This window comes from Engraulis encrasicolus, chromosome 15 (genome assembly GCF_034702125.1).
Source record: "Engraulis encrasicolus isolate BLACKSEA-1 chromosome 15, IST_EnEncr_1.0, whole genome shotgun sequence".
Taxonomy (NCBI): Eukaryota; Metazoa; Chordata; class Actinopteri; order Clupeiformes; family Engraulidae; genus Engraulis; species Engraulis encrasicolus.
Window position 1 is genome coordinate 9,563,058 of NC_085871.1, and position 25,000 is coordinate 9,588,057.

General features: G+C 45.0%; 3 protein-coding genes across 9 annotated transcripts in view; 2 read left to right on the top strand and 1 right to left on the bottom strand.

Annotated features, from left to right (window-relative positions):
* The window catches only part of acsl5 (acyl-CoA synthetase long chain family member 5), a 24,203-nt gene extending 24,144 nt beyond the window's left edge, over positions 1-59 (top strand). For all 3 annotated transcript variants that reach the window (XM_063216993.1, XM_063216994.1, XM_063216992.1), the window contains exon 21: positions 1-59. This exon is cut by the window's left edge and continues 244 nt beyond it. The gene's annotated coding sequence lies outside the window, so the exon portion shown is untranslated.
* A 4,541-nt stretch (positions 60-4,600) lies between these two features.
* Positions 4,601-15,581, bottom strand: zdhhc6 (zinc finger DHHC-type palmitoyltransferase 6). Of its 4 annotated transcripts, none has more exons than XM_063216997.1 (11): positions 15,462-15,581; positions 13,222-13,864; positions 11,415-11,506; positions 9,180-9,339; positions 8,756-8,917; positions 7,785-7,838; positions 7,329-7,496; positions 7,030-7,071; positions 6,618-6,763; positions 5,967-6,013; positions 4,601-5,543 (listed from the first exon to the last, which is right to left on the bottom strand). In XM_063216997.1, exons 2-11 carry the CDS (start codon positions 13,486-13,488, stop codon positions 5,440-5,442), a joined length of 1,242 nt encoding a protein of 413 aa, XP_063073067.1. In that variant the 5' UTR covers positions 13,489-13,864; positions 15,462-15,581; the 3' UTR covers positions 4,601-5,439. The 4 variants fall into 4 exon arrangements, with proteins under 4 accessions (XP_063073067.1, XP_063073066.1, XP_063073069.1 ...); XM_063216996.1 differs by lacking the exon at positions 15,462-15,581 and adding an exon at positions 15,026-15,125; XM_063216999.1 differs by lacking the exon at positions 15,462-15,581 and adding an exon at positions 15,034-15,111.
* The window catches only part of vti1a (vesicle transport through interaction with t-SNAREs 1A), a 188,629-nt gene continuing 178,780 nt past the window's right edge, over positions 15,152-25,000 (top strand). For both annotated transcript variants that reach the window (XM_063217000.1, XM_063217001.1), the window contains exons 1-2: positions 15,152-15,328; positions 22,419-22,477. In XM_063217000.1, the coding sequence (XP_063073070.1) occupies positions 15,235-15,328; positions 22,419-22,477 (153 nt within the window). In that variant the 5' untranslated portion in view covers positions 15,152-15,234. The remainder of the gene's footprint in view (positions 15,329-22,418; positions 22,478-25,000) is intronic.

Genomic DNA, 25,000 nt, shown 5'->3' on the forward strand with positions numbered 1-25,000 from the left:
ATACCTACAACAGTGAGAGACCAACTCTGTGCTCAGCTGCACTAACCCCACCAACCCCAACCCCTTGGAATTGGGGTTCTCGTCAGGGATTCTGTCTGGTATTGCGCTGGGTGCTGTGCTTTCATTCAGGTGAGAACGCTGTTCTTAATTAACTAGGTAGGCCCATTAAGTCTCTGGTTTAGGAAGAGTGCTTCAGCTTGGCTCTGCCTCTCCTTCGAAGTACTGTTTGTTGTTTTGATCTGTTTGTAAGTTTGTTGTTTTTAGAGGTAAATCCGATCGGGAATTTACATTCCTGTCGGGGGCACGCTTCGTGCAATCTTGTATTGCATCGAGTTCATGCGTTAACCAGTCGCCCCGAGGTCGGCAAGCCTCCGAAGACTAGCTAGGCAAAGCAAGTTTTCTTGTGCAGGACAGGTCGCCAGAGGACTGTAGATGTAACCATACCCTGTGAATTTCAGCAAAGCAGCGTTCTCATCTGGATGCAGGTGGAGTGATTTGGCCGTGCCAGCTGGATTGGTGAGTGAATTTTGTTTGTCAGTTAGTGAGCTGTGTTGCGCTTGCTTGCTTACGGTTGTGTTGTGTTGGGTTGGAACGCGTGGTCTATTTTTAGCTCCATTTAGCGTTCATAATTGTGTAACCCTCTTTCTGCTGTTTTTGCAAGTTGCGCGTAGGCTGTAAGAGTTACTCTGAAGGAGGTGGCCTCTCCGACTGTAATTGTAACTTGGCCTGTTGAGTGTGAGTGTGCAGACATTCTGCGCTATGTAGTGTCTGGGTTAATTGGGCAGTAGTGTATTTTCTAACTTGTTTGAGTAACACATTAGGGCGAATGGCACACCTCAGGATTAACAAAAGAAAAAGTAAAGAAATAGTTCACAACAAACAGAAATNAATCACGGCAAACAGAACGACCAGAACACCGCAGTGCAGTCCCCTAGGTATCCCCACACTCACTCGTCACTCACACACACACACGCACATCGACCCTGTCCGCTTCCCAGTGCATTGCCAGGTTTACATACCTTAGCATGTGCAAACTCACATTTCAACTTTTGTATAGGACCGGAATTACAATGCTCAGCACCATCAGCAATGTTAACCTGTGCTTTACTCAACCGGGCATTCTCAGCAGGCCTACTTTTCTTCTGTTTCCTACGCCTGCGCTTCAGCACCGGTGATGGTGAATAAGCAACATCTGCACCTGCAACCGCAGACCGCACCTCACACGCTGGGGACACATCATGAGACAATACATTTGAATTAGGCCAGACCTTAGCCCCAGCCAAATCATTTCCCAAAATGAAAGAGACCCCAGCTACAGGGAGAGATGTACACACGGCAACAGACACATCAGCAGTGACTAATTCAGACACTAGGTGGACACGGTGCAGTGGCACACACCTAGGAGACATTTCAAAGCCCTTCACAGCAACCTTTCCTACGTATGAATGCTCCGATAGTGGTAAAACTCCGGAAAGTAAGAACGACTGGTCAGCCCCAGTATCCCTCAGTATGCGCGCAGGAACACTGACCGGGGACTGACCAGACAAAGCCATGGGAGATGAAAGGAGCATAATCAGTACCCCTCCCTTTGCTCACTTTAGCAGCCAGACATAAGCTCTTTGTAACTCCATCACTCTGCAAAGCAACCAGCCCAGTGCCACACGTGGTTATCAAGCCTGCAGGTTTGGGGTTTTTGAGATCAAAACAGTCACTGGCTTTATGGCCAACCTTGTGACAATTGAAGCAGGTTATGGGATGGGCAGTGTACACACCACTAGGTGGTTTTCTCTTGGAGAAAACCCTACCCCGAGGATGAGGCCAGCGGCCATCAGACATGTCTTTATGAGTCAGAACGTATTTGTCAGCTAAGATAGCAGCTTGTTCTAAGGTGTTAACTTCATGTTCCTTGAGGTGTACAGAGACAGGATCAGGAAGACCATTCATAAAGTCTTCAAGAAGCAGAAGTTCTCTAAGGTCTTCCTTAGTTTTAGCACACTGTGCGCTGCACCACCTATCGAACAGACGCTCCTTTTCACGTGAATGTTCTACATACGTCTGCTGATCCGGTGAGCCGAGCGCCCACACACACACACACACACACAAACGTCCAATTTCCCGAGGCCGGAGCAGCAGCCGAGATACGGGTTCCCGGCTTCCAGAGGCACCACACAACCGGGGCTAAAAGTCGCCGCTCGTGCACCTAAACGCGTGGTGTGTCTGACCACGGCCACACGGATACAACCCGGAGATGAGGGTGCACCGATGCGCGATTCTCACAGTCGGAGTGCCAATACAGAGGTACACGGCCGAGGCGCCGGTAGCGACCACACGCGGCGTGCAGGAGACGGGAAAAGCGCGAGGTAACCGTTGGTATTGTCCACCGAAGTCCTTGCCAGTGGAGAAGCAAGAGGGAATGAACTTGGATAAGGCTGCTGTTTTCGTGGATAAATATGTGCTTACACACAAACATGTTGCAAATGGCCATCGTGTTGCTCATCCAAATCTTGTGAGGAATCCTGCAAGGAGTAGGCCATATCCAGCAGGTGGAGATGATTGTCAGTACCAGTCTCACTCGTTTAGTCAATCTAGACGCTCACCCAGTAACTAGGGTGGCCATCGGTCCGTTTTTACGACCTGTTTACGACGTTCGTGTGTCCCTCTCTTTGTCTTTCCTCTCCTCCTCACCTTGTGCTTATGACCTCGATATACGAGGCAACGTCATTGACACAAACTAGATTAACAGACGGTCGTGTTTCCGATATCTGGGGCCGCCATGTTACTCCAGATATTACTTCAGACTGCGCACAACAAATTAACTGTATTGCTGTACTGGCAACGCATAGGCCTACTGCAAGCAAGTTTGTCCGCTAAATGCATTTACAACGAGGGCTCTCGTAACTTTTCAACCAGGGCAAAGAAAGCGTCTTTCTGCACGGGCGCTGTCTGTATTTTGAGCTCGTGCTGTTGCTATGGTTATCCAAGCGTCTGCAGGGGGGGGGGAAGGCTGACAGAAGCATCCGCCTCTCGTTTTAAAACACAGCTGATAAACACACTCCTGACCTTTACTTTCAGTAAAATACATCAAATAAATTGTAGGCTATTATAGCCTACACATCATGCATGCATGAAAAAAAGATGAAATAAATACAGACTACAACGGAGGGATTGTCTATCGTATACTCTACCGTCTCTGATACAACGTTAATTTAGTGGTACTGATGACTCCTTTATCAGAGAGAGGTGGGTGTAATGAAATGCGAAAATCCTTTCCAAAACATCTTGTTTACAACTAAAACTGTTGTTAGCAGCTGCGTTAGTCTGAGGTAAGATGGCAGCGCAGCTTCCTTATTTCAGCCTGCTGTGTAGAATGACACGACGTCGGGGAATGACACGCAGGGTCAGCCAGTTGAAGCCACGGGTACTGCGCAAGGACGCTAGGTTAGATAGTTAAGGGGCGGGGTTATCCGGCCGAAGTCCGGACAGGTGGTCACCCTACCAGTAACTCTCCTAGCCACAGAAGTCAAGTGAGATGTTTCTATTGTAGAGAGTTGGGACACAAGGTGTCTGAGTGTTTGATCCTTCGCAAGAAAACGGCTAAATATGATTTGATATCCTCTGATAACCATTGCTCACAGCCAGATTCTGGTATGATGAGTAGTGTAATATCTCTTCTTGCTACTAATGGTGAAGGTGACGAGTACAGCCCTTTTGTTAGTGATGGTTCTGTGTCTTTACCGGAAGTGAAGCAGAGTGTGCCAGTTCATGTACTCCGTGATACTGGTTCTGCACAGTCCTTCTTGTTAGCTGGAACTTTACCACTATCTAATGCTACTACCACTGGATCTCATGTTTTGGTCAGAGGTATTGGAAGGAGTTCAATCATTGTACCTTTACATAACATCTGCCTAGATTCTCAGCTAGTGTCTGGACAGGTTACAGTTGGGGTGCTACCATCTCTCCCTCCAGGTGGGTTAATTGCAACCATTGAGTGCACCTGGGCGGTGCCTTGTTTAAAAGGTGGAGCTCTGCTCTAGCTCAGTAGGCACTCCTAGGCCGTGTGTGCGAACACACGGCCGGTCTCTCTCCTTACTCCTACTCTCTGTTCTGTCTGTCTCCCCCTTTTCTACAAGTATGTGCCTCCATTCTCCACTCACTGACATGCACTGCACCCATTCACTCAGTCCATGCCATACTGCACCAACACTATTTTGATCATACCCTAGACATTTAAGACTTTGAACTTGTAAATAAAAGATAACTATTTTGACCTGTAAATCTTTGTGTTGTCTCCATTTTCACGTTGCGGCTTTTGTCACGAGCCAGGTCGTAACATAATTGGGGGCTCGTCCGGGATCTGAACCCGGGACCTCTCGCACCCCAAGCGAGATTCATCAACACCTTTGCTGTAGGGGTTTTTGGCGCGGCCAGGCTACCAACCCCTGACATCCACTTCTTTTATCAATAAAAGCACTTTAATACAAACACCTCTTCAGTCTCATCTTGTTCATCATCGTTCTACCATCACCTCCAACAAGTCTGACTTTTGTTCATCAATGAAAAACAATGAAGCAAAAACAAACAACCCACTTTGACAGAAAACACCAGGAGCAAATATGTTTATTTTCTAAATATATTTGGCAAAATCACATGGTTGTTTTAGAAAAATAATAAAAAAATTAAAGAGGATTTCTGTTTTTCTGCTGTACAAAAGAAAAGAAAAAAAGCGGGAGTAAGGAAGGAGGAGGAAATGTATGGAGGCGTGGCTTGATGACGCTGCACTGCAGAGGCTGCTGGGAGAAAGAGGCGTTGCATATTCAGGTTTACATGGAGACCGAGGAGGGAGGGAGGAAACGCAAGCAGGTCCACTACTAACAATACCCCCCTGCCCCCTGCCCAATAGAGAGCCTAAGTCTTGCCCTCGCAAGGGACCCAAAATTGAAAAAACAACAAATAGGAGTCAATGGAAAGTCACTGGCCTCCAATTGATTTTTTTTTCGATCTTAGGTCGTGTGGAGAGGAGTGACTTGGGCTCTCTACACTCAGTACAGTGATTCTGACTGAACATGTTTCTCCTAAACTCAGGGCTGGGTCCAACCCAAGCGCACACTGGTAGACTCCACACACCCACTCTGTGAGTTACAGTTCTGTTTGACAGTTCTGGTTCAACCACAAATGTGTGTGTGTGTGTGTGTGTGTGTGTTGTCAGTTGTTCTGTGGTATGGTTGAGATCCCCTTCTGTGTGTGTGTGTGTGTGTGTGTGTGTGTGTGTGTGTGTGTGTGTGTGTGTGTGTGTGTGTGTGTGTGAGTACGTGTGTGTGAGCCTCCCTACCATCTTTGCAGGTGTGTGTGTGCGTGTGTGTGTGTGCGTGCGCGTGTGCTCTTAGTTGTCCTTGTCCTATGGCATGGTTGAGATCCCTGTGCGTGTGTGTGTCTTGGTTGTCAGTTTTCTTTCTTGTCCTCTGGCGTGGTGGAGTTCTCGGGCGTGTCATAATGGCACTTCTCAACACATCGCCGTGGAAACCAGCCTCTGATGCGGTCGCCAGCTGAGGAGAGAAAGGCAGGAGGAGCATTGGAGTGGTGAAGTAGAGTGGACACACTGCACATGTGTGAGATAGGAAGAGTGTGTGTTTGCCTTTGTGCACAAGTTACACACACACACACACACACACACACACACAAATAGTGGTTTTCAACACTGCCTTGGCCTCATCATAAGCCTGCCAACGCCCCCTTGACCTTATTATAAGCCTGCCAATGCCCCCTTAGTTTAAAAAATAGAATAATATAAAGTAATACAAATCCCCCCCCGTCTCCTTCACAATGTACCCCACTAAGGGCTGCAGCTGAAAAGCTGTCAACGGGCAAGAAAGTCTAATTCATGTCATGTCTAATTAAATTAGCACCCTGTTACTCAGGTTGAGTTTAGTGTGCTTCATAAAGTTTGTTGATTAGACACACATTCTTACCTATAGTTTGCTCTTTAGTTAAGACTTTGTCTCCATACATCCACCATCTAGAAAATGAGAAAAGAGAGGATATCAAAACACTGTAATTCACTTTGTGTGTGCGTGTGTGTGCATGGCTGTGTGCGGGTGTCAGCACAGTGCCTTGGTCCCATCTGAGTGGCACAATTGTTTTTTTCATTTCAATGAACTTAACCATTGTGTTTGTCCTCATTTTCTTCAGTATTTATTCAGACAAGGCTTTCTGCTATTTATTCGTATCTTTTTGTAGACCTTGATATGGACCATGCCAGTGGCGGAGCAATTGCACACAGGGCCCCTGGGCAAAACACTGATAGGCCCCCCATACGGCCTGGCAGGGTCATAATAGGGCCCCCACCACCAATACAGGGGGGCCCTGGGCCCAGGGTCAAATGCCCTGCTTGCCCTGCCTATGGCTCTGTCCCTGGACCATGCACTTGCGCTTGAGCTGAATAAAGAATTAGTGATAGTGTAATTAATAGCAATAATGTAATTATTAGTAATAGATGTATTTTTTTGGACTTTAATGCCTTTATTATACTCAATTGTAATTTGAAGTCAAATGCTGGTTGTGGCTGTTCTACATATCTGTGTGTGTGTGTGTGTGTGTGTGTGTGTGTGTGTGTGACTGACTTGGTCCCTCGTGTGGCGTAGATGGTCTCTCCTCTGGTTAGCGTGATGCGAGGCTCCTCAGTGCAGGGTGTACGCAGGAAGGTGTTAAAGCCTTTAGCCACTGGACAGCACGCCCCGTTATAATCCTCTACCACACGGTATTGCACCTGTGGATCACACACACGCGCACACAGACGCACACGCACACGCACACACTTAATGTGTTACTAGATGGAATGGACCTCAATAGAACCACACAGTCATCATTGACTGAATTTGGAAAGCAGTCATACTGACCAGAACACGAATAAGAACCGTAAGTACAATAGGAGTTACCATGTTAATTAAATGGTGTTAAAACCACAAACTGACAGTCCAACTACTAAGACAGAACTGACCTCTAGTGGTGAAAAGAGGAAATGCAGGCACTTACGCTCCTCACACGCTTGTCTGCCTTCTGTTTTAGCTGCTCCATCTGGGGAGAAAAGAAGAGACAATTTGTGTCAAACTGTCAAATCACTTCAACAGTTAAGGTCAGAAGGTTAGAAGTGGAGGACACCTCTTTCAATGTTTCCAAGTATAGTTAGTTCACCCAGTGTAATTGCAAACAGAAACATTTTAAAAAATGTGCACAAAAAACAGTTAAGGCCTAGGTTTATGTAGTGTGTGCGTGTTTGTGTCTGGGATGTGTGCATGTGCATGTGCGCGTGCATGCAGCGCACACGGACTTACTGTAAGTGTATATTGGTGGCATTTTTCGTGGACGGGCCACTCGAGGCCGTTGCCCTCAGGTGAGCCGGACCAGGTGAAGACCTGCTTGAAGTTCTCCCAGCGGCTGCCCAGGTGGTAGGGGAAGATGAACTCCTCGCCCGTCTGGTAGTACTGGATCCGGTCACGGGCCTGACACAGACAACACAGAGCCACAAGACATCAGAACAGAACATCACCACGGATCAGAACATCACATAGCGGACACGTCAGCTAGAAGTCCAATCAGAACATCAGATACTGGACGTAAGCCAATTAGGAATGCTCATACTGAACCAGAAGGCCAATCAAAAGTGCTGATACTGGACTAGTCAGTCAAATGGCCCACCAGAAGTGCCAATACTAAACCAGATGGCCTACCGCGAGAGCTGATTCTGGACTGTGAGCCAGGTGAGCCACTGTGAGATAAGCTCAACTCACCTTCTCCTCGATCCAGACTTCTATTGAGGTCTTGTTCCGGAGAATCACCTTCATCTGCCGCAGAGGGGACAAAAATTAGTTTTCTCTCTCTCACAAACAAACACAGGCATACACGCATCATAAGACATAATAAGACCATATGCAGGTACACTGGAGACAAAAATGAAGCAATGACCACTGGTGGGCTACTACTGTTATACAGTCAATCCGGAAAGTATTCACAGCGCTTCACTTTTTTCACATTTTATTATCTTACAGCCTCATTCCAAATGCTACAAATGAATCTCTGTTGTCAAAATCCTACAAAAAAAACGTCAAGACAACTTGTTTTTCACATGGTCATTCACAATGGAATAATTTGTGTAGGATTTTGACAACAGAGATTCATTTGTAGCATTTGGAATGAGGCTGTAAGATAATAAAATGTGAAAAAAGTGAAGCACTGTGAATACTTTCCGGATTGACTGTTATACATGGGCAAAGAGAGGTGTGCAAATCATAATGAGCCAGCGATGAACCTTGAAGTGCCATTGCAGAGTAAGGACATGCAGTGAAGTTCTAACAGGATGTTGAGGACATGTTTATGTCTGATTTTGTATTTTGTACCCTTTGACTTGAATATTATCTTGAATAAATGTCCTTTTTTAACTCTTCTATTTTAACTCTTCTTTGGTTTTACAGTTTTTTTTAATCTACATTGACTACTAATATTTAATTTAAATATTTAATTTAAATATTTGTCTTATTTTAATATATCTATATTCACTGTTTCTTACTTTTTATGTTTCCTTCCTCTATTTCATGTTTTTATTTTTGTAAAGCACAATGAATTGTAATGTATGAAATGCACCATATAAACAAACATGCCTTGCCTTACAGTGGCGTTCTATTGATAAACCTAGAGATATCAATGCAAGTCACTGTGTCTTCCAACATAATGTTGTTACCAGAGAGGAGAGGAGATGCCATACCTGTATAACGAAGAGCATCCCCACGGCGATGGTTGTGCCCAGGGCCAATCCCAGAGCGAAGAGCGTAGCTGCGAAAGCCGCCACGCCAAACGGCATGATGGGATGATGCACGCGCCTCACAGCGCTCATGTCGATCTTCACAGAGCTCCACCCAAATGACACCTTCGACAATAATAATGTACCGCAACATCGGTCAACAACTTCGTTAAACTACACCTGCGACAACAGCAGCACCACAACATCAGTCAACAACTCCAGAAAACGACACCACCAAGTCAATCCAAACTACAACAGCACTATGCAAAAGACATTTATGAAGATGATGATGCTGTGAAATTAGTCGTTGTAGAGCTCTGTGTACATGGTCATATTAAAGATGCAGGGTAAGATGAGGAGGAGGAGATGAAGAGGATGATGAACTTACTCTGTCGTAGAGCTCGGTGTACATGGTCATGATGAAGATGAAGGCTGCGTGGATGCAGCCCAGCGGGGCGAGCAGCAGGAAGCTGGTGAAGTAGGCGTGGTTCTGGTGGCCGCAGCAGTTGTTGATCCACGGACAGTGGTGGTCCATCTTCATCACACACCTGAGGAAGAGGAGGAGGAAGAGAAGGAGAAGGGAGAGGAAGAAGAGGAAGAGGATGAGGAAGATGAGGAGGAGGAAGAGGAGAGGGAGGAGGAGGAAGAGGAGGAGCGTGATGAAGAGAATGGGGAAGAGGAGGAGGAGGAGGAAAAGGAGGAAGAGGAGGAGAAAGAGGATGAGTAGGATGAAGAGGAGGCAGAGGATGGGGGGGAAGAGGAATATCTCAGGCCATATGGTGGTGTGTGTCCATCAGAGTTTAGAAGTTAACTTCACAGAATATGAGCAGCCTATACCTGCTGTATGTTTGGAAGCTGTCACTTCAACACTGTCAAACGAAATGTTGCACGAAATTGGACACTTTACACTTTGCAGTGAATATTTAAGTGGAGATGATTGCCGTTACTGTAACTGAATAAGTGTATAAGTGTATAGCAATGGTATTTGCAACAGTGACAATAACCACTTGTCTTAGTGATCATGACAACCTCGGTCCATGAAAGAACGGTCCCATCCCTTTTAGGAGACAACAAACCAAATGTCTCGTTAACTTATATGCAACATCGGCTAGCCCGAAATAAACACAGTACTATTAACATATTATTTGAGCAGGCGACAACACAACACGTCTTCGGCATGTTGAATGTGAACAAAGCTAATCTACAGGTCCTTGTCTTCAGCTTATTCTTTCTTTCCCAACATGAACAGGGCCTTAGTAAAACACAAAATGGCTGGTAGCTCAAAAAAGTCGCAGTATCTTCTTAAAGTATATTTGTTGGGTGCTCTTGGATGAAGGGGATCAGTTCAATTCAAAAAAGGGAAACATCCAGACAACTCCAGGTGAAAAAGAGGAAGTCCTGTCATGCCCTGACAAAGCCCTGATGAAGACCAGTGCGGTCCAAACATGTTGGCTTTTTTAATCATGTTTTAGCCCTATGACGATAAAGGCTTTTTAATGGACTTCCTCTTTTTCACCTGGAGTTGCCTGGAGTTTTCCCTTTTTTGAAATGAACAGGGCCTTGCCTTGGCTTGTTCCCCAATGGTATCCCCCAAAAAGGGGTGTAATGCACATGGCACTCATTACGCGACGTCATGCCGGTTATGCGTACACAGCAAAATTGACACTCGACACTCGCAGTGATGATGTAATAAAGGGAGATGACTCCGGTTAGAGTAACGTGACACCTGTTACAGGCGAGGCAGCGGTGATGATGTTAGAGGATGAGCCGAGGCCATGATACCTGCGGCATGCTACTACGACTATTCATCTACCATTGATTTATTTTTTATTTATTCATCTTTACTCCTTGCTGTTTTGCACATCCTCCCATGCTATGAGAACGCTATGCTGTAAACTGGGACCGGCCACTGTTGATGGATGGCATCTGTCCATGTCCAATGTCTTTTTTATAGAATGGGAAAATGTGTTGTTTAGGGTAAATGTGCTTTGGTAATCTTAGTGTATTGTGTTTGTTTGCATTATAAAAAACAGTACATCCTACAAATGGGTAGTTTGCACCGAAAAAGCAGAAGAGAGACAGGTAAAGGTTATGTCAGGGTTCCCACTCTAATTCAGATATAAAATTCCATGATTTTCCATGACTTTCCAGACCCAAAAAACAGAATTTCCATGACCACTTCCGTAAAAAGAAATTATGTTAAAATGTTTTTAAAAGTGTGAAAACTGAAGATTATCTTCACCCCTAGAGCCAATGCCGGGCACATTGCATTCTAGAATGTTGCACATTACAGCGCGAAACCAAACCGTCTCTGGAAGCATTGTAGCATAACCAGTGAGAAACAATATTATACACCAAACAAAAAAGTTGTTGCTTCTACACAACTGGTAAGAAAATTCCATAATATTCCATGACTGTTCATGCAAAATGGTAAAACTCCATGACTTTCCATGACCAGAAAAACTTTTATGAAATTCTATGATATTCCAGAAATTCCATGACCCGTGGGAACCCTGTTATGTGCTAAGAGCTAAATGCAAAGAGGGGAGATTGTTGTTACAGCAATGGTAGACCTGAGGTGTGGCGGTGGATGATGTAACAGGGTGAAGTGAGGTCAAGATACCTGTTGCACTTGCGGCAGTGGTGCGAACGCGGCGCCTTGTAGCCCTGACACAGCCTGCAGAACTGGAGGTAGGCCGTATCCTGGAGATTATCCTGAAGGGAGGGAGAGAGAGAGAGAGAGAGAGAGAGAGAGAGAGCTAGAGAGAGAGCGAGAGAGAGAAACTGGAGAGAGAGAGAGAGAGAGAGAAAGAGACAGACACAGAGACAGAGAGAGACAGACACACACACACACACACACACAGAAAGGGGTGGGAGCAAGCTTGTGTGAGACAGAGACATTACTAAAATTAACACTTCACACCCCTGTAAACATTAATCGGGATTATGACAAGGGATTATTTTAGAGGCTTAGTAAAGAGTAAAGTAGGAAAAAGCTCCAAAAAGGGGTTTTAGTTAACTACGCTCTTGGCAGCCACCCATCCTTTCAGTCCTAGTGCTTTTATGGAGATGTTTAGCTTTAGCAGGCTGTTGGTTTTCATTCAAGATGTGTTCAGTAAGAGAGATATAATTTACAACTCCTGTTCCCTTGAATGGAGGAGCTTGAATATCTGTCTGAAATACTAATCAGATCTAAATAACAACTAAATGACTCACTTAAGACTGATTAGATAGATAGATAGATTGGTTGATAAACTGGTACCAGCTTCCATCTGAGGAGGAAAATACACATGCTTAGGTCCTGTTAAAACCCTTTTCAGTAGTGGGTCATTGCACGTCATTTACATTACTCCCTAGAATCTCCCCAGGTGACCCTCTTCAATTTGCCTGATATTTCACAGACTCAGTATGCACACTTACAAAGATCTAAAGCCCCAAATGGTCAAAATTATTTATCACGCCTTTCACAAAGGAAAGATATCCAAACATATTCATATGCTATTTCATGGGCAGACTGAGGGGACAGTGCAATTTTAAAGCCTGTGTCTGTCTGTAAACTAAAGCTAGAGGTGTCCAAACCTGCTTGTAAAATTTGTGTGCAATTCCAGGGCTCGAAAAGTAGGTGTTGCACCCAAAGGCCATTTCTCCAAAACACGGCATTGAATTAACTGTAGTTGATTTGATGGGCTGTTTGATATCCTGGAATTCTAGACAAGCCTAAAAGCAAGAACCTATTGACTGATTGACTTGATTAACAAGTTACCGGCTTCCAGCTGAGCAGGATGTACCCAGGCCTCAAGAACATGGTGTTGAAGTTGATAAAAGTAACTACCTAACTGGCTAATATGATCTAATTTATTGACTGATTTATTGAACGACTAATCAGACTGATTGACTGAATAACAAGTTGTAAATGGATCAGATCGACTGATCGCTCAAAAGGTTACCGGTAACTTAACTTTCCAGGCAAGTGGGATGTAGCCGGGATGTAGCAGTAACACGACGTTACTGCAGACTTATCTGATTACCTCTGCCAGCTTGTGTTTTCGGTCATGTTGGTTTAATTGTTCTGTTTGCTTGTCTGTCAGCAGGATAACTCAAAAACGTTAAGAACAGATTTTGATGAAATTTTGTGGACTGGTTGGAAAAGGAAGAAGTGATTACATTTTGGTGGAGATTTGGCTCATGATCTGCATTCAGGATTTGTTTTAAAGATTCTTCACCATTGTGGGATAGAGTGAATTTTGACATTAAAGTTTCTCACTCCACAAAAACAAGGCAGAAAGACTTGAAAAAAATGAGGGTGTTACAGTCAAATGTTCTATCAAACAGCTTCCTTGACGGAGGTCTGCACTCTCTGAGTGCATTTCTAATTTAAATTACAACTGACTCCATGAAAGACTAATCAGATGGATTGATCAACTAGTTACCGGTTTCCAGCCGAGCGGGATGTAGCCGGGCCCCAGGAACATGGCGTTGAAGTAGTTGTAGAGGATGAGGATGGTCCAGTTGACCAGCATGATGAAGTTGATGCTGCCGCTGGTGGAGTCCAGGGGCCAGTACCAGATGATGGAGTCCAGCATGGCCACGCACGAGCACATGGCGATGACCGACAGGGCCACCATTGGCCCCCAGTGGCACAGGCGCCGCGCCTCGTGCAGGTTCTGAAATGTCACGACCGGGGATATGAAATTCATGTTGTGAGTGTGAGTGTGACCCCTCTCTGGCTTGTCTCTTGTTGAGTCAGTAGTTGTGAATGTGAAGTCTTGGGGTGTGTGTATGTGTATGAGGATGGATAAGGACGTCAGGCTCGGTGTCTGTGTCTACTGGGGAGGGTGTGTGCCGTGGTGGTGATGATGGTGGTGGTGGGTGTCGACGTCGGAGCTCTTCCTGTTCTCCCGTGTCTCCTGCTCAGCACCCACGGCTCCGCCGCCGCGTCTTGATGGCTCTCGGTGCTCGCTTCAGTCCCAGAATGCCTTGCTCTGTCGGCGCCGCGCATCCTTCCACAGCCTCTCCAGAGGGCCTCAGCGCTACTCCGTCCTACTGAGGGACACCAGGAGCACCGGCGTCCATCTGAGTTATGGACATAGATACAGGCATTAATGAAGAACAAAAGGAAATGACAAAATTGGGCTCCATATTGTATTTATTTTGACAGCTGACAGTAAATAATAACAAATAATAACAAAGCTTGCACACACGTTTATTTATTTGTTTATTTTTATAGGCGGATGTACAATGATACGCTGTCTGTCATTCGTAGCAGGAAGGAACCAGCAGACCTATCATATGACTGAACTCAAGACTTCACTTTGATAAGACTTATATGAACTGAGCCATTCATATGTGCATGTCGCTAATTACAGACATTTACGTCACTACCATAGAAAGCAGGATCCCACTGATAAAACTGTCCACTTCAGTTTTCAGAATGAAGCATGCCATTTTCTCTCGGTAGCCTACAAGTACAACATTGATTGTTAATATTAGCCGCCCAGCTAATTATCTTCAGTAGCTAACTCTGACAGTCCCTTTCTGAAGCCCCATTCATTCCCATGTGATTTCTAAATTGGCTACTGCAAAAAAACGCACAACATTGGATGTCAACGAAATCTCAGATTTACCCTGTATTCAATATGTATGATTATCCAGTCACAAGAACCTTGGCTTCTGGGTCTCGTTCGTGCCAAGCTTTTGGCAGGTAGTTATGAAGCTAACCCACCACAAAACCAACTTCCGTACTGACTCCTGCCCTATCCAACCAGTCAATTTCCTGTTATCCATCACTGTACCCAGGGATTTCAAGAAAACACGTACTTTTGAACCAAAGCGGGCAATGTGATTTCACTTTTATGGGAGAATAACCTCTGATCACTAAGAATATCTATTTTCCACGATCCCAAAAATATAACAATTATAACGCTATCAAAGGGGGGAACGAAAATGCCAGACATTCCCTAATCCATAATTCAATGCACAAGGTTCTTCAAAATAAAAGTTAGACCTAACATTTAATTTCTAGCAGATGATTTTTAACGGGCACTTCACATGCATGCCGATTTATGAACCAGTTTATCTTTATTTCAAAACATGTTTTAAAAAAATCAACCCATCACTAATGTCTTCTCATGTCTGCTTGTGCCCATGGTATCCGTATGTTCTGTTCGTGGGTTAGTTAATCACACAATAAAATAAATAAATAAAAATAAGCATAACATTAACCAGTAGACATACTTGATCACCTTTCGTGGACACATCACAGAAAGGCTGTGGACATAATTGACATTGTTGTACTCGGTCTCTTTGCAGCTCTCGACGCCAGGGCAAATATTCCCCGTTGCACAAAACGGATGTGACGTAACCTTTCAAATTATCAGAACGCAGTTTGCTGTATTTTGACGTGTTTGTTTATATCCACGCTCCTTTTAACTGCCATTCCCACCATGTCTTCGGATTTCGAGACCTACGAGCAGGACTTCAGCACCCTCACAGCTGAAATAACCAACAAGGTTGGTCGGATACCCAAACTTAGCGGTGGTAAGTATTTTGACGAGTATCCAGCCTTAGTAACTATCCTTGCTAGTCCTCCTTCACCAGCTAACAGTAGTGTTCCAGTGAAGCCAAAGCTAGCTTGGGTTAGCTGCTGTCAAACAAACCGGTGGTTTCTTACCTTTTGCTGAGGAGAAAAGCTTCCAGAGAAGAGACAGCCAAATCCATCAGCCGTTCATATAGCTGCCTGTCGTGTTGGTGAAACCCACCTGTGGTGTCCGCAGGATGACAGCACGGTGTCTGTGTCACTTGTGGAAAATGAAAACGTAGCTTAACCAGCTAACGCTAGTCAGCTGACAGTTAAAGGACCACTTGCATTATTGATCTACTACAATTAGCTAATAAGCCAACAGCCGCTAATCCATCAATTCATAAGTATCAATCAAACCACATAATATTTGGGCTCTGAACCTAGTAATAGTCATAATTAAGTCCCAGAAAACTAACTAGATGACCTCTATGTGTGGTTAACTTTATTCTACTCCAACCACTACTTGCTCAGGTTAGCCTATTCACACGACATGCATTATTAAAACACTGGGGCTTTGAAGCTGTTAACATGCGCAGTGTCTGGAAACTTTATTCTGAAACGTTTGGAAAACCGCTGAGTGAAAGAAACATGTACGCTTTACAAAAATGTGCTATCTTTTTTTTAACCTGTGGTCCAGCTTTGCTGTAAGTCTTCTGTTCTGTCATGCAGTAACGGCAACTGTTTTTTTTTTTCATTAACTATATCCCCACTTCCTCCCCACTGTGGTCATGCCCAAGCGTTATATCAGTTCTTTACAGAGCTTACTAAAATGACAATGTCCCCCTAAACCTGAGCCATGTTTGATAATAATTGGGATTGTTTGTATAGAACAATAAAGGTTAAGGGTGGGGCTGGGTCACATTGTGGAGTTGCATTTGAAGGCGTGGTGATATTTTGTTTAGAGTTGGAATGCATAGCATGCGTTTCATTCATTCAATGAAGGCTTGGTTTGGATGTGGTGTCTGCGTGCGTGCTTGGGTGGGTGATTGAGAGAGAGAGAGAGAGAGAGAGACAGAGGACAAGAGTGACTAGAGCAGAGATAGTCTCTCTATTCTCTCTGACTAGAGCTTTAGGCAAAGACAGAAGCTTACATATGCACTTCTGGGCTCTGTAAAACAAACAGCCCAGATAATGAATTGAGATGTTCCTGTATTCAAGTCCAGGGAGTGTGTCTGAATTCCAGCCTGTATGCCCCGAGTTGAAGAGTTGTTAAAGGTAGTTAGAAACATGTAATCACAACACTAGTAGTATGATATTAAAAAGTTAAAACCATGTAATATCATGCACTTTGTATTTGCTTGTGATGTTGGCTTGATTATGTCCTCTTTTGAAAGTCGCTTTGGTCATAAAGCGTCTGCCAAATGCAATGTAATGTAATGTAATGTAATGTAGTCAAGTCAAGTAGTCAAGTAGGTCAAGTAGGTTTTATTGTCAATTTCTTTACATGCACTGGTCATACAAAGAATTTGAAATTACATTTCTGAATGTAATTACATTTGTAAGAGTTCTTCTACGTTATACAACTCTGCAGGGTTCAGCTTGGTTGTTGAATGTGTGCAGCCATGCACTTTCTCTCATACTGTCTCACTTTGAGCGACCCTCAGTATCAGTGTGTGAAACGGTAACCATGGTAACCGATAATTCTGCTAATCTTACCCTTTTCATTTCTTCAGGTGTGTGTGTGTGTGTCTCTCTCTCTCTCTCTCTCTCTCTCTCTCTCTCTCTCTCTCTCTCTCTCTCTCTCTCTCTCTCTCTCTCTCTCTCTCTGGATTCTGACACCTGTGTGGCACCTGGTCAGGTGTGTGTGTGCGTGTGTGTGTGTGTGTGTGTGTGTGTGTGTGTGTGTGTGTGTGTGTGTGTGTGTGTGTGTGTGTGTGTGTGTGTGTGTCTGTGAAAAGTGTTTGCACACTGTTCTCCTGACACACTGGTGGCAGGCTGGGGCAATGGTTGAACCAGTCTGTCTCTGGACCTGCTGAACACACACTCCTGTCTCTCTGGGAAGTGGTCAGTGGAAGTGGCTCCCAGTGCCCCCCTGCTTATAGCTCTCTGGGCCTCATACCACTCGGGGCCCCTAGCCAGCACAGGCCCTTGAGTCAGAACTAAGTTATGTCCCGCAGTTAGGATGATACCTAGTCTCCACCACCATCCTCTGTACTATTCTCTAAGTTGTTTGTTTTTGTCCTTGGTGTGGCTAAGCTTACATCTTATTAAGAGCTCTTTGTGATATCCACTTGGCGGTAATAAAAAGTACAATTCGATGAGGTTGTGTGTGTGTTTGTGTGTGTTTGGTTAGAGGTTATAATGTTGGTGAGTGGTTGGTCGATCCCATGTCACTTAATTTAAGACATTATTTTGACATGACCCTGTTGTTGACATTGTGTCATTAGGGTAGATGACACCATGAACTGATGACGTCATGGTATGGTGACATGGTGTGCTGCTGACGTCATGTTATAAGGCGTATTTGACTTTGTGCAACGTCTACGTCTCTCTGGATCAATATGACTGCAGATGGACCTTGCAACTCCTGCAGTTGCTGTTTCCATTTTGGTGTTCGTTGCAAGGGTTGGCATTACCATGTCCATGGTGACGCAGCCCAAAGTTCACTGACGTTGTCTGTGTAGACGCGTTGTCCCACACCCCTAAAAAGTTTGCGATGCATCATGTACCCCACTTCAACTCCTCCTTCCCCACTCTTCCCCCCACACCTCTCATGTCATGTGCTACGTAGGTCAAATTAGTGCGGGCTCATCGTCTCAAGGAAATTTGTGGTCTGCTTTAAATGTGCGGTGTATAGCACCACCCGGGACGTAATGTGACTTCTCCCTTACATAATTTGCGTCTTCGATCGGCACATGTAGGTGTCAAAAATGCCTGTTGTGTCATTGGTGTACTGCTGACGTCATGGTATAGTGACGTTTTGCTGCTGTTATCATGTAGCCTAAAGGGGAGGGAGAGCAAGATATATCAGTTGAGAAACAGAAATGTTGTTTATACATAAACATGGTTCGGGAGGAAGCCTGTGAGTGATTGACAGCCGTCATTACTTGCTCCCGATTTCGCAGATATTTAAACCCCTCCTTTCCCTTTCACCTGTCTTGCGTGAAGGCTTCCGGATCGTCCCACCTCCTCCCCCTTCTCCTCCATTCACTAGAGCACCCAGCTACATTCCTATACAATGGGGGTGGAAGTGGATCTCATCCCGCATGATCTCCGCTTTAAACATCCCAGGACCGAGGCCACTCACGCATATTGTACACCAAGCACTCAAGGGCAAACTAGAGAAGTTCGTAGTATTGCAGATCCATCATGTCTACACCAGATGACAAGCCAGTTTTTCATTAAGCTTTAGATTTTTAAATTAGTTAAATAACATTGGATAGTATTTCTAAATGGTTTTGGTCAACCTCCCCTTGAAAATGAATAGACTGTTCCCAGACCATATCACACCCAGCCTTGATATAGTTTGGCGATAGCCAGAGGGAAGAATGCAGAGTGGGACAGGAAATGAGTGGGGTAGAGAGAGACGGGGGAGGTTCAGAAAATGTCCTTGGACTGGAATCGAACCTCGCTCTCGATGTAACAATGCAGTGCCCTACCGTTTGAGCCATGGCTGGGCCCTCATGACAGTGTATGTAGTGTAATCCTGGATCATTATTGTACTCATGGGCCATGGTGTCCATTTTATATGCAAGCAGCTCTTTTCTCCTCCTTCTTATCTGGTCAATATACTGTAATCTGTGATAATCAGCATCAGAGCTGTAAGCAAAATAGAATTAAATCCATGAATTTTGAATCCCATCCTGCGGGAATCCCGCAGGACCCACGGGACCCACAGGAATTCCTGAAAAATGTCATGCTCTACAATGAACCAAAGCCGTGTGCTAACCCACAGCTAATACCCCTCTCTGGTGAGCCCATGTGTTCTCTAGTGCTACGTTATTATATGCTCAAGTACTCCTACTATAGCCATCACCCATTGGTTGATTTTCACACGTGTCTGTCTGGACAATGGGCAGCTATTTATATTTAAAAACAAACAATGAACTAAAAGCCACTAGCCTTGGCCCAATTCCCCTCCCCCTCGTGTGCACATGTCTTATTAAGCGCTACACTACACTATGCTCTGTCACACTGTTCTGCAGCGTTTCCCAAAACTGTGGGCTGGGGCCCAGAGTGTGCTGGCTGGGGCCACGGAGGTATTCCAAGTGGGCCCAGAAATAATTTTCTTAACATCTTTTAATGATATTTGTGTTTGTGTTACTGTTGACTGTTTATTTATTGTGCAATTTAAATTGACGGGTTATTGGCGGACATTTGTGAAAATGCCAAGCCCCAAGTGGGAATAGATTCGGGAACTCCAGCCTTACTGTACTGCAATGCTCAGGTGCTGCTCACAATGCCTATCGCTCATTGGTCGGTATTCACACGTGTCTGTTTGGACAATGGGCCACTAATTAGAAGCAAACAAATAAACAAACAAACAAACAATGAATGAATGAATGAATGAATGAATGAATGAATGAATGAATGAACTAACGCGGCTAGCCTAATACCTAGACCTAATATCCCCCTCTGGCTGTGCACATGGGCTCTACACTGCTACTGTATGCTACTCTTCACTGTAGCGTTGCGCTGCTCAGGTGCACTGTGGGCTTCTGCCTGGCATCCTGGATGAAGGTGTTTGATGCCTTTGTAGTGGGGCGGGCAGGCGGGCAGGGGCTAGGGGGAGTCCCTCCAGGAGCTGCAGCGTGTGAGGCCTTGGCTCTGGCTCCGAGGCCGCAGCGGCCTTTAAAGCAGAAACACCGGAGCCTCTCCTTTCTTTAAGTAAAGATTTGTACTTCTGAATAGAACAGGCTTATGTGGAGAAAGCAGCCTGTCAATCAAAGGTGATTAAATATGAAACAGTGTTGTGCGCCGCACACACATACACACACACACACACACACATAGTCACTATAGGGTGTTGTATAGTCAGTATCCGGCCAGTATCTGTTGGCTGAAGCCTGGAGAGGTATGCTGGAGCCTTCAGACGGCCAGTTTGCAAGGGAAAACACACACACAGACTTTCATGCACTTTCATACTGCGGCCGTTCGTCTGCTAGCTCTAGAATAGCCCCTGGCTGTTTACCTGTGTCTGTCTGTCTGTGTGTGTGTATGTGTGCGTGCGTGTGTGTGCCTATGTGTGTGTTGGGTGGGGGGATCTTTGTGAGTGTGGAGCCTGCTTGATTTGCATTGCCCTGAGGGGGACACCTTGAAGGCCCTTTCAGCACCGGACTCTTTTGATTGGCCCACCGCTGCAGGCCTTCTTGAATTCCATCAGTTCCGATTGGCTAGGAACCTGGCAATGCCCCATAGCCTCTCAACCTCATTGGTCGGAAGCCCAATTCCCTAGAGCGGCGTTATTTCCCCCAATTTTATGATTGGTCCGATGCACAATATCTCTTAAACTCCTTCGATTTCTATTGGTGCTTTTTAGGTGGACCCGGCATGTTCTTCTATTGGTCAGAGAAATAATTTAACAGTAAACTCCATGACCAACCTCACTGAAGTGAGTTTCTTTGACTTTTATGAGGAGATTCATCCAGATTCTTCGCCCTCAGGGAGTGCTTTTAAAGTCTGTTCTCTTTAAAAATCTTCTTTCAGTAATTTCTTATCCTATTTCCCAGCTGTAGCTTCATATATATTTCACTGAAGATCAGATGTGTACTGTAAGCTATAGTAAGGTGCGAGACCTTTGTCTTTCCACCGTGACCGTGATGTTGGACATCAGCTCGCTTGCTATCTGTTCGTACTGGTACTGCATCTGAGGTCTCTATGTGCTTTTAAGTGTAACATTGTCTGCTAGGTTGTGAACAGCTTGTTCTAAATGTTACACGGTTCTGTGTGGCCTCTTTAGATGTCATTGCTGTACAAACCCAGCTTTGTTTTAGTCCAGTTAGTTTGAGGTATCTGATTAACCTAACCACATGCACTTTTGTAACGTATGCCATTTATTGATGAACCTTTCTAGTTATACCTTTTAAAAGATACGACACATTTTATTATTTTCATCAAGGACCGAGCAGTCCTCCACACACATCCAATGCACTACTATTGTACTTGAGAAAAAAAAGCAATGATAAACAATCTGAACTTTGAACGTTTTGATATGATATGCCCTCAGCACAGCAAAGATAGTCACCCGCGTGAACACACACACACACACACACACACACACACACACACACACACACACACACACACACACACACACACACACACACACACACACACACACACACACACACACACACACACACACACACCTGCACGCACATCAGTGGCTGTCAAGAGCATCTGTGCTTGAGTGTGTGTGGGTGTGGTGAGGCAGGAGACTGCTGCAGGTGACATGACTGCTTCCTTTGAGCCAGGCAACACACACACACACACACACACACACACACACACACGTGCGCGCACGCGTACACACACACACACACACACACACACACACACACACACACACACACACACACACACACACACATATACACACACACACACACACACACAGGAGGCACAACACACATACAAGCACAAATAAACAACACAGCACCAATAACACAAACACACAATAGCACAGCATACATCAAAAACACAACGGCTGCTGCTCTGCTCACAGATATACAGCGAGCTTCAGAAATAAACCTGCCTGTCTCAGATGCTTATTTGTTTGTGCGTGTGTGTGTGTTTGTATGAGAGTCTGTGCGTGTCTGTGTCTGTATGTGAGGCGTACGGGTGTCTGTGTGTGTGTTTGTACGGTAGCTGGATGTGAGTAGGAGGCACGTGTGTGCGTCCGCGTGTGTGTGTGTGTGTGGCTAGTTGTGTGTGTGTGGGCGACTCGGGCGTGTTGTGTTGTGTTGTGTTTACTTCTCTTGTCATTAAACATGGCGGCTCCATCATCAGCTGATCCGTGATGTGTCTTCTGCTCTCTCTCTCTCTCTCTCTCTCTCTCTCTCTCTCTCTCTCTCTCTCTGTTTTTCTCCCCGCTCTTTTTTTTTATAGAGGAGAAGACGCAGCTGGTTCTAAATGTCGACAAACAGCTTGAAGAAGTCAGAGAGTTGGTAGGTCTTTGATCAGTAACACCCTCTTTCCGCCACACACACACACACACACACACACACACACACACACACACACACACACACACACACACACACACACACACACACACACACACACACACACACACACACACACACACACACACACACACCTTCACACCCCCCATGTAAATAATGAAGCTTAACTGAACTGCATAAACAAACAACAACAGTAATGCTGACAGACACATGTGATCCCGTTTATGAGCCTGAAGGCTGCACTACACACACACACACACACACACACACACACACACACACACACACACACACACAGACGCACACACACACACACACACACACACAGACATGCACACTGATGGCTTTTAAGTGACACAGCCTGACACATTTCACACCATTATCTCTGCGCGGACTTCACTGTCAGCCGCCGGGATGCTTCTTTAAACGGGCTGTTGCGTATCGGCTTGTAAATAACATCTTAATAACGTCACGCTGATTGGCCGTTGGTAGCGTCACCGTCACGGTGACATGACACTGTTTACGTTCTGCTCCTTAAGATATGTCCCCCTCTCTTTTTTTTATACTGGGTGCCGTCACTCTGATGGGCTGTCACAGCCAGGCAAGATAATGACTGCCTGAGCGGCACGGTTTTTAATGAGTACACGCACACTATACACGCAATGAGCATACAAACGCTGCAGTTAATTTGGCCAGGATCGGTGGTGAAATGGTGATGGAATTCTCTCCAGAGCTCGAAGATACCGGAATGGAGAAACGTACTGGGCACAATGGTCACCATGGATATAGAATGCTTTCGAAATGGTTGTCCATGGTCCGAGCGGTAGAAAGAGTTCAATGTTTCTATGGCTCTGTCCATGGTGCTTAAGAAGCTGGTTAGGCGTTCATGGATGTTTTTGGTTTCGGCTTTCCGTTTATACGTAAACAGAGTTTTAAAATCCCCATATCAAATATCCGGCTTTAAAAACAATATCCCATTTAGGGGGAAAAAAAATCGGGATATGTGTAAACAGCACCGTAAATAGTCCAGAGGATGTTCTGAAGTTCATTTTGAGTGCTCCCCCTGCTCTTTCTGAAGTCTGAAGCCACACAGCAGCTAAAGTGTCCACACACAAAGCTTTTACTAGCTGATTTCGTTCTTTTGGCTCATGGCCTCAAACATTAGATCACGCACACACACACATACACACACAAGCACACCCACATGTGCACATACACGCTGTCTTCTGAAGGAACAGTAAGGGAAAGTTGTATCTAGCTGGTGGTGCCTTTAGGTCCACAACAGCAGTTTAGGGGCCATTCAGGCTGCAATACCTTTCTTCCCTCACAGGAATTCAAATCTTTTTGAGCAACGCGTCCTTTTTAGTGACACGGTTGACCATTGACAAGCGACATTGCCAAGTGGTTTGACCGTTGTGACAACGAAAGCCTTGCTGCTTTTTCCGCCTTCGCCTCACTCCAAAAAAGCCCTTTAAACACTCAAGGCACCTAAAGTTAAAATGTGTTCAACTTTTGGAAAAGATTTTCTACAATGGCTCTCTGCGTGCGTAGCTACAGTGAGTCTTGGACAGCTGAGTTTCAACTATCTGTGGTTTAAAGACAGAGGGGCCATGAGTGACATACCAACAGTAAACAAATCTTGACATTTTTGGGGTGTGGAATCGCAGCAAAGCTCTTTGAATGTTTTGAGGCAGAAAGTGTGGCAGTCTGAGCAAGCCCCCAAGGCCTTTGCTTGCTGCTTGGTGCTGTCATGTATTCCTCTGTATAAAAAAATGTCACCGGTACGGTATACTGTATCTGTAGTAGGCATTTCAGTTTTTGTAGCAAAGAAACCATGAAACAATCCGTCCAATAACCTTTTGTTATTTCAAGGTCTTCCACATAATACACTTAACTTTCAATACAATGTCTCTGAACAACTTGATACTAGAGGTGCTCCGATTGCTCGGCAGCCGATCATGCTCGGCCGATAATGGCCAAAAATAGCCTGATCGGTGATCGGAAAAACATGCCGATCAAAAAACCGATCCAGAGATATTAAATTCCTCAAGGAAAGTTGCCTTTACACCTGGCGCTGCCTGCATGTAGCCTAGGTGCTGGCTCTGCACAGCTGCTGCACCAAAATAAGGCATCTTTACTTGTCTTTAACTTTTTGGAATTCCCTCCTTCATTTTCACCATTTATAATCATATCTGCATCAACAATGATCTGATTTTCCGATCCATGCGCAGTTTACATGACGCTTGTAATTTGTGAATGACGTGTCAGTCTCGCCATGTTCACTATTTTGAGTTACAGCCTGTCAGCACGCAACAACTAAACGTTTCCAAAACAATCATCAACTGTATTGTTTTTAAAGTTGTAGCCTAATGGACAGCCAGGTCATTAGTTTTGTAGTCGCTGCAACACCAAACAGCAACTAGGGAGAATGGACGGTGAAACTCTGTGCAGGGAATTCTACATTCTATGACAGTGTTACAGAGAAAGAGCTTTCCTCGCAGACAC